This window comes from Dromaius novaehollandiae, chromosome 27, assembly GCF_036370855.1.
Source record: "Dromaius novaehollandiae isolate bDroNov1 chromosome 27, bDroNov1.hap1, whole genome shotgun sequence".
NCBI lineage: Eukaryota > Metazoa > Chordata > Aves > Casuariiformes > Dromaiidae > Dromaius > Dromaius novaehollandiae.
This window is the reverse complement of record NC_088124.1, coordinates 3387800-3403573: the sequence shown is the minus strand read 5'-3', so window position 1 is coordinate 3403573 and position 15774 is coordinate 3387800. Positions and strand designations below refer to the sequence as shown.

Sequence of the window (15774 nt, the reverse complement as noted above, 5' to 3'; positions counted from 1 at the left end):
GGTCCGGGAGGAGGGTTTCTTGGAGCACTTCTCGCCGTGCCGAGCGGTTCCTCCCGAAGACAGCGCCTGCCTTGGCTGGCAGAGCCCCCCGGCCTGGGGCTGACAGCGGGGTGGCCGGGCTGCTGGGGCTCGTTCCCCTTTATACTTAATCTTAAAAATATTAAAGCTGTTGAAGGAAACGATGGTGGTCTTTAAACTAGTTTTAATTGCAGCCACTGTATGCTTTGGGATCCCTGCCCCCTTGGGCTTTTAACCCCTCCGTGGCTTGTGCTTTTTGCAGTTGAAACCTCTGGGCTGCGATGGGAACAGCCAGCCTTCGGTCCCCGCCTGGCTCGACTCCCTGGGGCTGCAGGATTACATTCAGTCCTTCCTCTCGAGCGGCTACAGCTCTATTGACACTGTGAAAAACCTCTGGGAGCTTGAAATAGTGAATGTGAGTATTGCTACGGCAAGCGAGGCCCTGCCTGTGTCCCCCCCGGCGCTGTGCCTTGCAGGGAGCCGTGCTCAGTTGGAGCAGTGCTGCTCGGAGGGGGAAGCTCGCCTTTGCGCAGGGGTGTTGGCAAGCACCGACTCCCCCGGCGCTCCCTGCACGGACCGCTCTCTGCCCGCAGGTGCTGAAAGTGAATCTGCTCGGCCATCGGAAGAGGATCATCGCCTCCCTGGCGGACAGGCCCTACGAGGAGCCACCGGCCAAGCCGCCGCGGTTCTCGCAGCTGAGAGTGAGTCACTGTTTGTGTTTCCTGGCTGGGAGCTGCCTGATTGATGTGTCTGCGCGGAGGGCGCTCAGCAGCGGCCAGGACGCTTTCTGCTGCCCTGGCCCTTCTTCTCTTTTCTCCCTTTCTTTCAAGAAACTAAACCCAAGTCTGCCAGGAATTACCATCTCCTTTCTGATTAGCAGCCAGCACCCCTCGGGGGTCTCAGAGACCTGTAGAGCGTGTGTATCGAGAGCTCGGGTCCTGGGTGGGTGTCCAGGCTCAGAGTGGGGAGCATGTTCAGCCTTGCTCCGCTGCTTTCATGCACAGGAGATTCTGCCCAGCAGAATCAATAAAGAAAGGAAAAAAAGCCCCACAATGTCAATATTTAAGTTAAAACTCCTTTGAAGGTAAGTGTTGAGAGTAATAAAGGTAGAGAACGGTCTTTGAAAATTGCATTGCCTTTTTCAAAAAGGGCTAAAACCTAAATGACTTGTTCCACATAAAAACGAATCGATTTGACCTGGAAGCTCAGGTTACTCCTGGCTCTCAGATATTTGGTGGCTTGAGAACAAAGTTTTTGAAGTGTTGAGACAACTGCACATCTGGCTGTGCGGAGGTGGAAGCGTTTTGCGTTAAACAGTTCCCACGGATGCACCTTGGCTGCTGCTGGGGATGATGCAAAGTCGAATACTCCCGCTCTGAACATGGCCAAGCCCAACTGGGGAAGCGTAACAGCCAGCCCGGCCCTGGCTCAGCCGGAGCGCTGACCTTACGTCTGATTCCTGCTCATCTCTGGTTGGGTTTTCGAAACGAGCACCCACATCAGAAAAGCCTCATGGTTACGGGAAGAGTCTCTTCATTTCCAAACAGTGTCTGAACGGAGCACTTGGACGGAGGAAGAACAAATTACAGGCTTCACGTCATGATGTACAAATTGTGCTGCAGCCTGGGCCGCACAACTGCAAGCGCCGCTGTTTGTTTGGGCAGACGTGCTTTGGCTGAAGCGATGGATGAGCTTACCAGCTTCTCGCTTCCTCCTCTGTGGATCAAATTCCATCGTCGCCTTCACCGTGCTGAACAGAAAGCTGAAGCACGCGGACACATCCAGGATACGCTGGGAGAAATCTTAACATGGCCAATTGCATCAGTTCAGCTTTTCCTCTTTACAGACTCTGGTGACCCAAGCAGCAACTATTGCACGTGACTGCGATGATCCTGCTGTTGAAATGAAGAGGGGAAGGCAGCATTCGGTCCTTGCAGGCCAGGTTCGTGTGCTCACACCAGGGCTAACGGCACACGGTTCCTCCGGGCCAGGCGCCTCTGTGCAGGTTGGGCTCCTGCACCGAACAGGTAGCGGGACGCGACTCCCCCCCGTGCCCTGTGCCGCAGGGAAACGCGGAGCTGGTTCTCTTCCCTCTTGCTTCCTGGCCAGATGTAACGCAATTTTCCCATAAGCCGGAGTGTGACATTGCTCAGCTGGTGAGATCGGATGCAGCTGGGGCCTGATGTCTTGATTGCACTGTTTGGGAGTTTGAAATCTGGCTCCTTGGGCTGGCTTGGGTTTTCCAGAGCTGTTGCTCTCAGTGCCAAAGAGTGCTTGATGTGATTTGTGGATGTTGATTTTTATCGCAGGAGCAGGAACCTTTGGATGTCAGACCCTTCATTATCGGGGCTGGCTGGGAGGGGAGCTGTCACGTTTGCCACTCTTCCTGAAAACCCGCATTTGAGCTGAGTTTAGCAAAACTTGTTGAGTTTGCAGCTCACCTGTGAGCTCGATAACAGGGCAGCACGCCACGGAGGGGGAACGTGACACACTGCTTCCTCTTTGGTGTTTGCAGATGAGCTTCCCGGAGCAGGAACTGGGAGTGATTGGAGTTTCCCTGTCCCAAACATGTCCTTGCTCTGCTGCCGCGCTCTTCCCTTTTGCCTTGGATCCCAAGGGCTCGTAAAAGAAAACAGTCTGAGCAGAAGCTGCCGTGTCCTGCTTGCTCGCACAGGGTTTTCCAAGAACCGGGGTCCCACAGGCGCAAAGCGAGGGGGTTTGTGCTGGCACTGCACCCGGAGCGTGGGCACAGGAACCGTGTCCAAACTCTTCATCTTCTGTCTGCCGCTCCACCACAGCCTGTTCAGGCAACAAAAGCCCAGATGGGAGGCAGCCAGCCGAGGATCTGAGCTTCTCGTTTAAAACATCCTCTTGAGGCTGATGAGACCGGAGGCGGGACTGGGGGTAGGGGTAAAGTCCTTCGGTGCAGCATCAACTGATTGATATGCTGGGTAGGGAGGCTGTAAAAGAGAATGGGCCATTTGCAGCACTTCCTGGCGCTGCAGCTGGCGCGTCCCAGCGCCTGGCTCCGGCGTGGGGAGCGGAAGGACGTCAATGGCAAATTAAGCGAGGCCGTTGAATAGAGCTAATGCGTCTCGCAGCTGCGAGCTCCCCGCATTGTCTGCCGGGCCGCTTGGCACGTACCGGCAGCGCATCTTTCCCGCGGTGATAGCCAGGCTGTCGGGCATCTGGACTCGTCTCTCCCGGGGTGGCTAATCGGCAGCTCTGGGGGGGAGCAGCTTTCAGTGCCTCGCTCTAGCACAGCCTCTTCCTCTAAACGTCCTGCCGCAGCTCAGCGTCCCTCCTGCCCTCCCGGGACGAGCTTGCAGGAGATGGAGGCAGGCTTGGCCGCTGCGGTAGAACGGGCCACGTACCTGCCTGAAACAGTCCTGGAGGAGCGGGGGGTATCGCGTCGGAAATAAGTGACTCCGGGCGCCTGTGGAGCAGGCTGAGCCTGTGCCCTTGGTGTAGGGGCTGTGAGGGGAGCAGGGTGTCCCGTCCTGATAGTCCACGGGAGAAATGGTTGCCTTGACCTTAGCTGGAAGCATCAGCAGCCGAAGCCCGGCTGTGCCCGGCTGTGCTCCCGCTCTGCGGCGCGAGCGTCTGGAGGGCAGCGGTTGTCTCCCAGGGGGGCACCCAGCTCTTGGCGCTGGCACGGCCAGCACGAGGAAGAGCATGGTGAGAGGAAGCAGCAGGCAGGGCCGTGGCACATGCTGACCGGGGTGGTTCTTGGTGTCTGCCTGTTCTAGTGCCAGGATCTGATGTCCCAGACGTCGTCGCCCCTGAGCCAGAACGACTCCTGCACGGGCAGGTCAGCTGATCTCCTGCTGCCCTCCGGGGACACTGGGAAGAGGCAACACGACCGTGGCACCGACGTTGCTCCATACCCCAGAGCCGAGCGCTACAAACCACAGGTCAGCGGATGCTTAAAATTTTGCGTCCTGTGGGCATCTCTGCACAGCTCGCTGCAGGACCCCTTCTCTGGACGCAGCAGGGAGTCTGGAGGATGCGTGGGGGCCTGAGGAGCCTCTTGGGCCCCGTTCCCCATGCTGTCACTGGCTTGAACATAAGAGCCAGCAGCTCATTTATGCCTCAGTGAAAATGGGTGGTTCACATCTCCATGACCCCCGGCACCTTCACCCTCGGTGTGCTGCCTCCTCTAAGCCCCTGTGAGATTTGGCCATTGCAAACGTGAATTGTGTCGACCCAAAGAGCTCTCCTGGGCTCCATGTTGCACCCTGGGCTGGACCTGCTGTGGCTTCACATCCATGTTTCTTCCCTCGCAGGAGGACCGCCGTGAGTCAAAGCTGACCCTGCGCCCCCCCAGCCTGGCTGCCCCCTATGCCCCAGTCCAAAGCTGGCAGCACCAGCCGGAGAAGCTCATCTTCGAGTCCTGCGGGTACGAGGCCAACGTAAGTGGCTTTTGGCTTGTGGGGGTGAGGAGGGCGAGAAGGCTTTGGAGATGAGCCATCGCATGTGGAAGCATCGTGCTGCTTCCCCCCGTCCTGGGTAACCTGCCCCTCTCCAGCCCTGGCTGCTGGCCCCTCCGTTCGGTGCACGATCTCCCTCCTGGGGCCGGGAGCCCACTAGGTTCAGGCCACCTAGAGAGTGTCACCTCCCTAGGGCCATTTGGGATGGGAATGTGGGGGCTCCAGTGGGCACTGCTGGAGGAGAAGGGCAAGAACAAGAGTCCTGGGTGCTCCATGTCCTGCTCCCCCCAGCACCAGGGTAGCAGCAGCCTTGACTTTATCTTCTCTGCGTTGCTTTGGGTTTGGAAAGATTTCCTGCCTGAAGCCTTCTGGATGCCTGCAGGCATGTTAACATCTTCCCCCTCTTCCAAACAGTACTTGGGCTCCATGTTGATCAAAGATCTCCGAGGGACGGAGTCTACGCAGGACGCCTGTGCCAAGATGAGGGTATGGAGCCATGGGGATGGGGGAGATTCGCTTACAGCCTGCAATGGGTGATGTAGAGGGGGGGATCTTGGTGTAGCTACAGTTTCCTGAACCCTGCAGGCTCCCTGTGCGCAGAGCAGTGGGTTTAGGCCATGTAACGCTAGTGAACCACCCCAGCCCAATCACTTCTCCTTGTAGTTTGAAGATCTCTCCTACCTGCGGTGGGAGGGGGGGGTATTTCCCCTGAGGAAAGAGGTGCTGTGCTCATTTCAGATCCCCATCGCCTTCCTTCGCAGGGCAGCAGCTCCGGGTCTCTGCTGGCCCCAAACGGGGCCTGGGGGCTGCGGTGAGGGAGGCAGCATTTATTCACACTGTTCACTTGAACGTTCTTGTTTCCAAAGAAATCCACAGAGCATATGAAGAAGATCCCGACCATAATACTGTCCATCACGTACAAGGGGGTGAAGTTCATTGATGCCTCTAACAAGGTGAGCTTCAAATGCCTCCCGGTCCTGCCCTAATGGCTGCAGGACACGTCTGGTCCTGAGGAGCTGCTAAGGCCATGGGAGAGCACCAGGGTGGGATGGTTGCCGGTATGCCGAAGGCTGGGCAAACGGGCTCCTTGTGGGCTGTGTTGCCGTTCATTCCTGCCATGGGAGAGGGCTGGGACTGGTCTGGCTGGGAGACCCCCCCCCCCGGCAGTACCTGTTTTCCTCCCTGCCGCCCCTACACGCTTGCCGCAGCTCCCGTTTGCCGGGTGTATTTGGCATCCCCCGAAGGGTGATGGGTGCTTGTGGTTGACCCCGGCAGAACGTCATTGCTGAGCACGAGATCCGGAACATATCCTGCGCTGCCCAGGACCCCGAGGATCTCTGCACGTTCGCCTACATCACCAAGGACCTGCAGACCAGCCACCACTACTGCCACGTCTTCAGCACCGTGGATGTGGTGAGTGCGTTAGGGCATCTCGGCTCCCGGCACGCCGCGGCCCTTGGGGGACGGGGATGTGTGGAGGTAGGGTACGAGGGTGCTTGTCCTGCTCAGTTCAGCACACGCTGTTAGTTTTCTGGTCTGACTTGGCACGTAAACCATGGAGGTGTTTCCCTGAAGCACATAAATAGCAAAGAGCATGTTAGCAGGATGGGTACTTCCCCCTGTTCCCCAGGGTTTGCAGCTGGAACCTCTCACCTCAGGCCATGCCCAGAGTGGCTGCAGTGTGAGTTGCTCTGGTGCAATTTGCTTTGCACGGAGCCCCGCGCGAGTGTGAAAGCTCTAGCGCATGAGTTGAAAAATGCCTGTTTAAGTGGGAATTTGCTATGCACAATCAGATGCTGGAGACAGCCACTAACTCCAAATTATCTTGGCACATCTACGCACCCGTTTTATCACTCAGCTTTAGTGGTGAGTCATAAAAACATACACGGTCTGTTCTAGGGCTCTTTCACCTATTTCTGCCCTAAAACATTCCTCTCTAAGTCCTGGTTTAAAATGCTTTTCATTTTGCAGCTCTGTTGACGAAGAGGATATTTGTCTGCCTTCGTTAGCGCAGCTTCCAGTGCTGAACAAAGCAGGGCAGGAGTTTTTCCCTCTTGGGGAATATGCCGTGAACAAAACCCTAATACGCTCTCAATTATGTGCAGCGTAATAGGCTGATTTAACAGCCTTTTAATTCACTGACTGTGTGGAAGCATAATTCACTTTTATTCTTGGGCTGCGTAAAACGTTTGGGCTTTTACTCTTTACCATGCAAGACGCTGCTAAACTGCAATGCTTGAGGGGCTGTAACGATCTCGCAGGTGGTCCTGCCAGCCGGTGCTGCGCGCGTGCGGGAGCTGGCTCGGTGCCGGCGTTGCTGCGAGGCTGGAGCTCAGCACCGCCCCGCCTGCACGGCACAGCTTGGCCAGCGCTGCAGCAGGATGTGACCTGCTGCCGGAAAGGCGACGGGCTCTGCCGAGGGCTCCAAAGCAAGCCCGGCCCAGGGCCGCCGAGCGCGTGGACTCCGTGCTGGGTGAGGGAGCTAACGGCTTTGTGTTGTCTGTGCTCTCTCGGAAGAACCTGACGTACGAGATCATCCTCACGCTGGGGCAGGCGTTCGAAGTCGCCTACCAGCTGGCCCTCCAAGCCCAGAGAGCGAGGCCTCTGGGTGCTGCAGCGGGAGAAACGATCGAAACGAAATCTTCCAAACCGGTGCCTAAACCGCGAGCCGGCATGAGGAAATCCGCAGTACGTATGCGCGGGCCGGCGGGGTGCTTTCTGCGTGGACTGGGCAGGGATCTCTCTCTGCTTCCCCGGCACCACGTGCTTAGACTTCCCCCTCCGCAGTGGGGGCAGCCCGGATGCAGACAAGGCGCCCGTAGCTTTGGGCGCTGTGGATGTTGCAGTATCCGTGGCTCCGCTGGCCGCTCTGCTGCGGCGTTCGGGATCCACGTAGGATCAGGGCATGCGGAGGTGGCAACAGCCCGGCGGGGTGGGGGTTCAGTGCCCTGCTGCATCCAGCGCGGCTTCCACGCTCGAAACTCTGCAGCGCCGCAGTAAGATGCAAACCGGCAGTTTGCAGCGTGGGGTTATTCCCGTAGCCCGGGCTGGAGCTGCTGAGGAGCAGGGATTGCTGCGTGAGCCGTTGCCTTCCTTTAATGTCTCCTTTTGTCTGTGTTCTGCTTGCTCCCCCCGCTCAGGTGCCGCTCCCTCCCGACACTCGCTGTTGTTACTGTCACACCTGTACTACACACCGCCCCTCCTACCTGCCGCTGCAGTCTGTTAGCCCCGGAGCTAAGGTCTTTACCCTTCTTCCTGTTGTCTTGCCTTGCGAGCCCGGCTGGGCTGCCCGTGCCGCTGCCCGTGCCGCTGCCCGTGCCTCCCGCTGTGGTCCCCTGTCCTGCCTCGCTGCTGTGTCCCCTCCCCGCTCGTTCCAGGGCTCAGACGAACCCCGAGGACTCCCGTCCGCCCCGCTAACGCAGAGTGGCAGCTCTCAGCTAACTGCGGTGCTCTTGCTGGTGGTGTTAACCTCCCCGTAGGATCCTGATTTAGGAGGACAGGAGGAAAGAGCCTTGCTTGGTCAGGAGTGTAAAGCACGTGGGAGCTCACCTGCTAGGAGCTATCTCCCTCTGTCTCCCTCTGCCTTTTTGCATAGCGTCGTCTTTATAGTGCTGAAATTTTCATGCTTGTTTGTGAAATGAAGCTGTCGCTAATGGTGATAGGGACTCGCAGGCCTTAGCTGAGGAAGTCACCTCAGGGTGCTGGGTTGAGACCTACACGGCTAGAAATGTTTGAGCTGCGAAGGACTCAGATGCCTCCCCAGTGAGAGCTGCTTTGCCCCCAGCCTGCACCTTTTGGGGTTGGGCGTTAGGCAGATGAGCAGCCTCTCCATGCACTGTGCTGAGTGCTTTGAATACCTGCTCTTCTGTCCCCACCTCGGGCTCCTGGAAGCGCAGATCTAACGTGCATTTTCCCTCCTTGTTTTCTAGCTGGAGCCCTCTGAAGTGGACCAAGACTCCCAGTCTCATGCCAGTGTCTCCTGGGTTGTGGACCCCAAACAGGACTCCAAGCGGACCCTCAGCACTAAGTATGAGACCACTATCTTCTAAAGCAAACAAACCCTGTGTCCACCTAGTCTAACCGTGCCTTTGCGATCTGATCTGTCTGCTGTTCTAAACTCCCTCTTCCTCCAGCTGCTCGCACTGAGCCCCGCGTAGGCACTACGTCAAAGGCAGCAGCACTTAGGAGACTGTAGACTTAAACGGCTTTTGTACCTGATCACTACTGAACACTGTGAATTCTCCTTACTCGGAAACAAGGGTAACACGCTGTTAGATACCGGTGAGGTGGGAGGTGCAGAGGGATGCAGGCTGTGGGAATCTGAGATGTGGATCCAGGAAGCCGCCTGCCATTTTCACGTCTTTCCCCTTGCTCTGGCACTGTGAATCTCTGGGGCAACGTGACGCTCCCCAGGCCTTTTTTCTATTTCACATTCTTATCCTTGGACTGATGGAGACCTCTTGTCTCTGCGGTGCACGCGCTCCCTCCTCCCAGATTCTCTACTTCCCAACTGAGCCACGGCTGCGTACTGTTCCAGCGAACTCACCCCTCTTCTTACCTGTCATTTGAATCGACACTAACCACTGTGATACTGCCTGCAAATAACACGTTCACTAGATTTCCTGATGGGGACCCTGCCCGCAATCTCTCTCCTTGGAGCCTGGAGCAGAAAACCTGGCTGCGCTCTGATGGGAGCGCTGGTTTGGGCCAGGTGCGATCGCTCCCACTGTGAGCTCTGACCCTTCTCGGAGATCAGCGTGGGGGCCTCCGGGCAGTGCCCTGCAGAGGCTTTTCGGTTGCATGTGTTTCAGTCCCTTGTAGGATTTGCCCCACAGACTTTCTGTTTACACTCGCCAAACTCCTTGTGAGCTATGGGCAAAGTTCTCATTTTCCAGACTGTAAAGGGGTTAAGCTTTTAAAGGCACATGTTGTTAGCACCGCGTTGGGAAGGAAAAGTGCTTGAGGAAGGCTGGATACCGTGGTGTTAGAGGTCTGATAAAGCGGGCAGAGCTTTGCTGTGTTCAGCAGGTTTCCCGCAGTTTTACTTTTTTGCCAAAGGGAGAAATGTGATTGAAATCAGTCTGCTGCTGATCCCAAGGCTTATTTTCAGTCTACAAAACATTGCACGACGAGGGCTGTAGGGATCTTGAAACATCTGTCACCTTCCATCCTTGAGTGTGAGGATTTCACTTGGAGATGGCCCTGTATCAGTGGGCATCTCTGCCTTTGCTTTCTCAAGCTGTTTCTTAAGTGCGTGCTGTTTCCTTCTGGGAGCATGTCCCCATTTCTGTGTATTTCAGCAGAAGCTGCCTTTAATTGCTGAACATGACTGGGGATCCTTTGCATTTGCAACTGCAGGGCACTTGCTGCAAGGGTCGCAGCAGAGCTGGGACGGGTCCAGGTGTGCTGTGGGGCCCTTCAGGGCAGCCCCCCATGAATTCCCAAGCACGTCGTCCATTAGACTAACCCCCATTCCTTCACTTGCGTTTGCAAAGCTCAGTGAGATGAAACTGAGGAGGAGAACGATCCGATGGTTAACTCACTGATTTGCAGTGAGTCTAAGTAACTTGGCCTCTCTTTACCTCAGTTTCCCCGTTTATAGGATGGGGACAAAACTTACCTACCTACCTCGCAGGGGGCATGGGAGGCTTGCTCAATGTGCAGAGCTATTTTAAGACCCTCTAGTGAAAGGCTTCCACGCAGTGACAGCAAACCCATTACGCTCAGCTTTGCTCTCCTGATGCATGAAATACCTAACTCGCAAAGACAGTCCTGCAGCAAACCTGCATCTTGGACGCTGACCAACTTCTCATGGCAGCGGCTGTCGCACCTTTCCCAGGGACAGAGCCGAGCAGCTGGGGCAGCGTGAGGAGGGCTCTAGCTGTGCACTGTTTGGACTGCAGAAAGCTTGCTAGCATGCAACCTTAATGTGAGTGTCTGAACTCACCCAGGGTCTGGCATCACTGGCAAGATCCCCTCAGTCCAGTTTTGGAGAGCCAGTGGTGACAGGGGGCCTGTATTAGGACGAGAGCTGTGAAGAAAGGTGGACAGCTTCCCATCTCCATGTGACGAGTCTGCGTGGACATCTCAAACGAACATGGAGAGGAGGGCACACACGTATCTCCAGTAATGCTCCGTGTTTCCAAACGAGCTTTTAGAATTTACCCCAAATCTCCCTTCCTGACAATTATGTCATGCAGTGACAATTATGACAATTATGAAGGTATGACAATTATGTCATCAGCAGTGAGTGGTCAGAACAGCAAACCTGGCTTATTTACAGCTGTTACTTATGGGCTTATTCTACAACTTGCAGAGCTGTGGGACAAGCTTGCGTGCAAGTTCTGTTGGGGCCGTGGGTCTGTAGTCTCACGGCTTCTGTTTCCCCAGACTTGTGGTGGAATCTGATGTTTCAAAATCTTTATTTAGCTCTTTCTCAGGAATGAGTTTGGCCTCCCCAGTCTGTTGTGGCTTAATGATGTTGAGTGGCAAACTGACTTCAAACTAAGAACCAGGCTAGTAAGAATCCAAGTGAAAGGACTCAAAGGACTGTCTTAAAGCACAAAGAGGAAAACTGTCTTGCACATATATTTTGCATGCAGTGGAGCCCCTTAACACAGAGCCAGTGGCTCCTCTGCCTGAAGACCTCGGAAGCAGAGCGCTGGTGCTGCGGTTGCCCGAGGTGCCGCAGTGTCACCTTACGGCTGGAGCGTCACAGGCTGCAGAACACTGCAGTGTTTGAGGTGCTCCGAGAGACGGGGTTTGAGTTTGATATATTGGCTTAGCATCTTTCCAAGCTGTAAAAGTGTGTCCTGAGGAGGTTTTATGTCCTTCAAAGGGAACTTGAGTTAGTAATAGCAATGGTAATGTAGTTTCTGCTTGTAAGCATTTACCCTGCAGTTGCTCACGCGTGTACCTGGTTTTAGAGGGTCTGAGCTCTTGCAACTCCTGCTTTCAGCTGGGAACAGCAGGTTCCTCAGCACCTCTTAAAACCAGGTCCCAAATGCATGTGCCTTTCTAAGGGTAACCATCCAAGTACAGCTGGGATCACAGGCACATCTGCCTCAACTGCAAAGCTGCTGCCTCCATAGTGCTCACGGCTTTGCCTCCTCCCCTGGCTACGTGCCTCGTCTCTCCCAGCGCTTGTTTTTGTATGACTTGTAAATCATTCATTCCATTATCTTCCTTTCTGTTTGCCTCTGAAAAGCTGATCTCCAGGCAGCTGTCTCCTACCACGGAAATGTAGTAACGGGGCAGAGACCTAAGAAGCAGTGGCCTGCTGACACGAAGATCATCTCCATCTGGCACTGGTGTCTGCCTCTGAGTGCATGCATGGCTGCTCAGTGGGGGCTGCCAAGCAGAGGGGGGAAGGGATCCCAGCAACCAGCTGAGAAAAGCAGCTCTCCATTTCTAGCAAAGGAAAGTTGAGTCTTCTGAGGCCGAGAGCGATTGTCACGTTTTCTAGTTTGAGACAGACTTCTTTCAAACCGGTTCTTTTTACATGCAAAATCACACAGAGCAAAACACGTTCACAGTTAAAAATGTAGCATTGCAGATTTTTGGTGAGGGAAAATCCTTATTTACTGAGAATCCACAGAGTACTGTATCCGACAAGGAGTACAATAGAAAGCCTTAGCAGTGGGAGTGATGTGTGCATCTCTAACGGTACTTAAATTTGCTTCATTTCTGGGTGAACAGTAGAGAATGCCAAATTCTTGGAAATAACTTCCTCCAGTGTGAGAAGCTTTGCAAGGTGGGTCTGCAGCCTTTGTTTTCAAAGCCACTCCAAGCTTTTATAGCTTATGGAAATAACTTAGGGAAAACAGTCTGCAAAGGATCTTTCACCCCAGAGCAGTTATGGCCAAGTATTACCGATGGTACAAAGCTTGCTTTCCCTACAGAGAACTGTTGCATTGCAATACTTGACATTTCTATGGCAAGGACACAATTTTTTTTCCCATTTATGCACTGAATACCTGGAGAGGACTCCATTCTCCAGCCTCTTGTGCACCTGTCATGTTTTTAAATGCAGTTATGCCCTGAAGAGTTGGGGGGTTTTACGTTTATTCATTTGTGACTTAGCACTTTTTTGATACTAGCTCATTATTTAATTAGTGCAACAGTTTCAGAAGATGAACAAATAAGGAGTTAAATTCTGGGCTTTCCGCTGAAACAGTCCATACCTGAGGATAAATCAAATCAACCGAAGGATGGCTTGGCCCCAGTCAAAGTCCTGTATCCCCAAATGCCACCATGTTGAAGATGCTGTGTACTTAGTTTCTTTTGAATTACCAGAGTATTTAACAGTAGTTTCGGCTGTGACTAAACTGATGTGTTTCCACAGTACTGTTTCCCTTGAGGGAGAGATGTTAAAATGGTTATGATTTTTAGTTCTTGAGATGCAAAAATGTAGCGCAGCACACTTGTTATAATCTCGACAGGCATCGTAATGGTTGGGGATGTGGTACCCTGCTGCTTTATTAGAATGATATGCCCTAATAATTTCTGTTTAACTCCATTTGCTGCTGTATTTCAGGATTTCATTTAGTCTCTCTAGCCTGTAAGACAGAGAGCAGTGAACCATAATCCCAAGGGCATAGACCTGTAAATGATTAGGAGGGGGAAGTGGAGTTTTTTTTTTTTAATTTGATGAATTTAGGAAACCTAACATTCCTTGTTATGCATATGTTGCAATTCATACTGGTGTAAGTGTAAATATTTGGTGTGTTGGCAACAAGTCTTTTTGGAGAGATTGCAAATTGAACCTCTGCTTGGGAGGAGGGACGCCTTTCTTTTTTGATGCATGAGCTTTTGAAGGTTGGCTTGGAGGTGAAGTGGTGATGAAGACTCCAATCTTCAAGGGACTGGCCTTAGGCGACCCTGGTGGTCCTTTCCAGTCCTGTGTATAAATCTTATGGTTGTCTTTAGTGATCCAACAGTTCTTTAGCCAGATACTCTCTTTCTCACTTCATAGACAAAGCAATTATTTTGGCAACGCATCTCCCCTCTTATTTTGGCGGGTTTTTTTCAAGGTACTTGCGTGCTGGAGACTGATCCTGGACCATGCCTGTTACTGACTTCTAGCGATTTGATAACCTGTCCATTACGCAGTATTCTGGCCCTTCCTCCTTACAGGGTCTCATGGTATCTGGAGGAAAGTGCCCTAAATTTCTGGTGCTGAATATGACTTTAAATCAAAATGCATCTGCTTTACTACCTGCTTGTGCGAAGGTGGTACTATCCCAGGTTTTGTTCCCCTTTTCAAGAACAGATTATGTTTTAGAGACTTCCATTTGTATGTGGCATGAGTCCAGGCCGGGAACTCGAGACAGATAAACTAAGATGCATAGTTGCTTGTCTTTTTTAAATATAGGAGGGGATGATTTTTTTTCCTCAAATGAAAGCTGCTTTATACTTTTTAATTTTGCATTTACAAAAAATGCTAATCTTAGCTGTTCAGATGTCTTTGAACTTGCTTTGAGCTTTTTTTCTTTCTAGAAGAAAAATTGATGCAACTTGTGGGGTACGTGCCTGTTCCCTTCCAGGATGTACCTCCACTGAAAAGTTTATACCTTCATAAGGCTGCTGTCAGACACAGACCAGATGCCAAATAGTACCTCCAGTTCTGTGTGTAGCTGAAGTGGATTCAGTTGCTTTAATGCTCCTTCCATACCACTTCAGAAATTTCTAGCAGCAGAATTTTCCCTGGCTTTCTTGTGCTCACATCATGTCCATGGAATCAGATCTTTATTTTAGAGCAAGCACAGTGTTTGCAATGCTGCATTGTTGCAAAAAAATCTCCCTTTTAGATCTCATGTTGGCATTATTTACTACATTTTTCAAAAGGAAGTAAATGTGCTGCTCTTCAAAAAGTAGATCTAGCGCGAACATTTTTCTTACCCTTGGAAGAAAAACCTGAGATTCCCTAACAGGGCAGAGAACAGTCAAGTTCAGTTTGCAATGTAGACATTTTTGCTAATTGTGATGTATGGCAGTGGGACTGATTTGTAATACAAATGTTATTTAATCTGTCTGTATTTTGATACTTGAATTTTCTTTTATTTCCTGTATATACAATTGTTAATCTGTTCAAATTTGTCTGAATTTTAAACATCTTGTGGTACCAAACATAACCGATCTGTGCAACAACATAGACTGACCTCACTACAACAAGGCGAGATTGTAAATATTCCTGGGCTTCCAGCAGTCGTTTTGTTGTTTCCATAATTGTACAACTTAGAACAGACTGAATTAATAAACAAAGTTAGACACACGCTTGCTCCGTTGTCACTGTGACCCAGGCGTTATACCGAAGTCTCCTCTTCATCTGCTTTAAAGCAATGCTGTTCTCATGCTTGTTTAACAGATGTGACCTCTGCAATGGAAGCAGGTAAGAGAAGGTGGGGGGTGGTGGCTTGCTGATGGCCAGTATTTCAGCCTGGCACCGTATGCACATTCCTCTGACGTGTCAGGCTGAGGAACAAGAAGACATCAGTAACATCAAAGCCTTGTAAAGAAATGATTTGCTGCTATTGTAGAAGCAAAGTAGAAAATGCTGATCTGCTGGGAGCAGTTTCAGTTTAATTCTTTGGCAGCAGAATAAGGGGTTTAAGTTGTCCCTAAGTATATGGCAGGCAGTATGTATAGTTATGGCTGCTGAGTAGTAGCTTTGGTGGAAGCTGTTACTTTTGCAGTAAGTCATATTGACCCCAAATATGACATTCTTTTGAGATGTTAAAGTAATTTATGCACTAAAATGCATCCAAGTGCTCTGTTAAAGGTAGGTTTACTTATAACATGACGGTCTCCAACTGCTTTGTACATATTCTCTATGTGATGGTGAGAAAAACTAACTTTTACTCCCAGTAACTTACACCTTCCCAGATTGCACCATTGAAGGTGAACTGTCAGAACCCTAATTTACTAGTGATAATCACTAAAACCACTTTTCTGCAGTATGGCAGCAACTGAATCATGTAACAACTGTAACAGTTTGGGCAGACATTATATAGTATTTACCCAGCAGAGATTTTTGGCATACCAAAAAGTGGGACGTGTTCCTTATGTAAAATTAGGCCAAGAAAGCCAGATATTTAAATACAGGTTAAAGTTCAGATCTGTGTTGTCAAGTAAAATCTGGCTGATATAAAATACTAAATACATGAGGGACTGCTAGATTTATACCATATGTGCCATTTCTAATAATTCAGTAAGTCTGTTTTTTAAGCTAATGTCAAAATATATGGAGTAGTTTTAATGATCCTAAATACCATATGGCTTTATCAAATCCAAACAGTGTCCCTGGGCTGTGACTAACATGTTTCAG

General features: G+C 51.7%; 1 protein-coding gene across 11 annotated transcripts in view; it reads left to right on the top strand.

Annotated features, from left to right (window-relative positions):
* The window catches only part of ANKS1A (ankyrin repeat and sterile alpha motif domain containing 1A), a 106880-nt gene extending 92159 nt beyond the window's left edge, over positions 1 to 14721 (top strand). For 6 of the 11 annotated variants that reach the window (XM_026111957.2, XM_064497984.1, XM_026111955.2 and 3 more), the window contains 10 exons: positions 281 to 433; positions 612 to 719; positions 3768 to 3932; positions 4305 to 4430; positions 4863 to 4934; positions 5315 to 5401; positions 5724 to 5861; positions 6966 to 7136; positions 7589 to 7687; positions 8378 to 14721. In XM_026111957.2, coding sequence (XP_025967742.2) covers positions 281 to 433; positions 612 to 719; positions 3768 to 3932; positions 4305 to 4430; positions 4863 to 4934; positions 5315 to 5401; positions 5724 to 5861; positions 6966 to 7136; positions 7589 to 7687; positions 8378 to 8497 — 1239 coding nt within the window. In that variant the 3' untranslated portion in view covers positions 8498 to 14721. The remainder of the gene's footprint in view (positions 1 to 280; positions 434 to 611; positions 720 to 3767; positions 3933 to 4304; positions 4431 to 4862; positions 4935 to 5314; positions 5402 to 5723; positions 5862 to 6965; positions 7137 to 7588; positions 7688 to 8377) is intronic. The other 5 variants (XM_026111960.2, XM_026111959.2, XM_026111956.2 and 2 more) reach the window with 3 other exon arrangements.
* The last annotated feature ends 1053 nt before the right edge of the window (positions 14722 to 15774 follow it).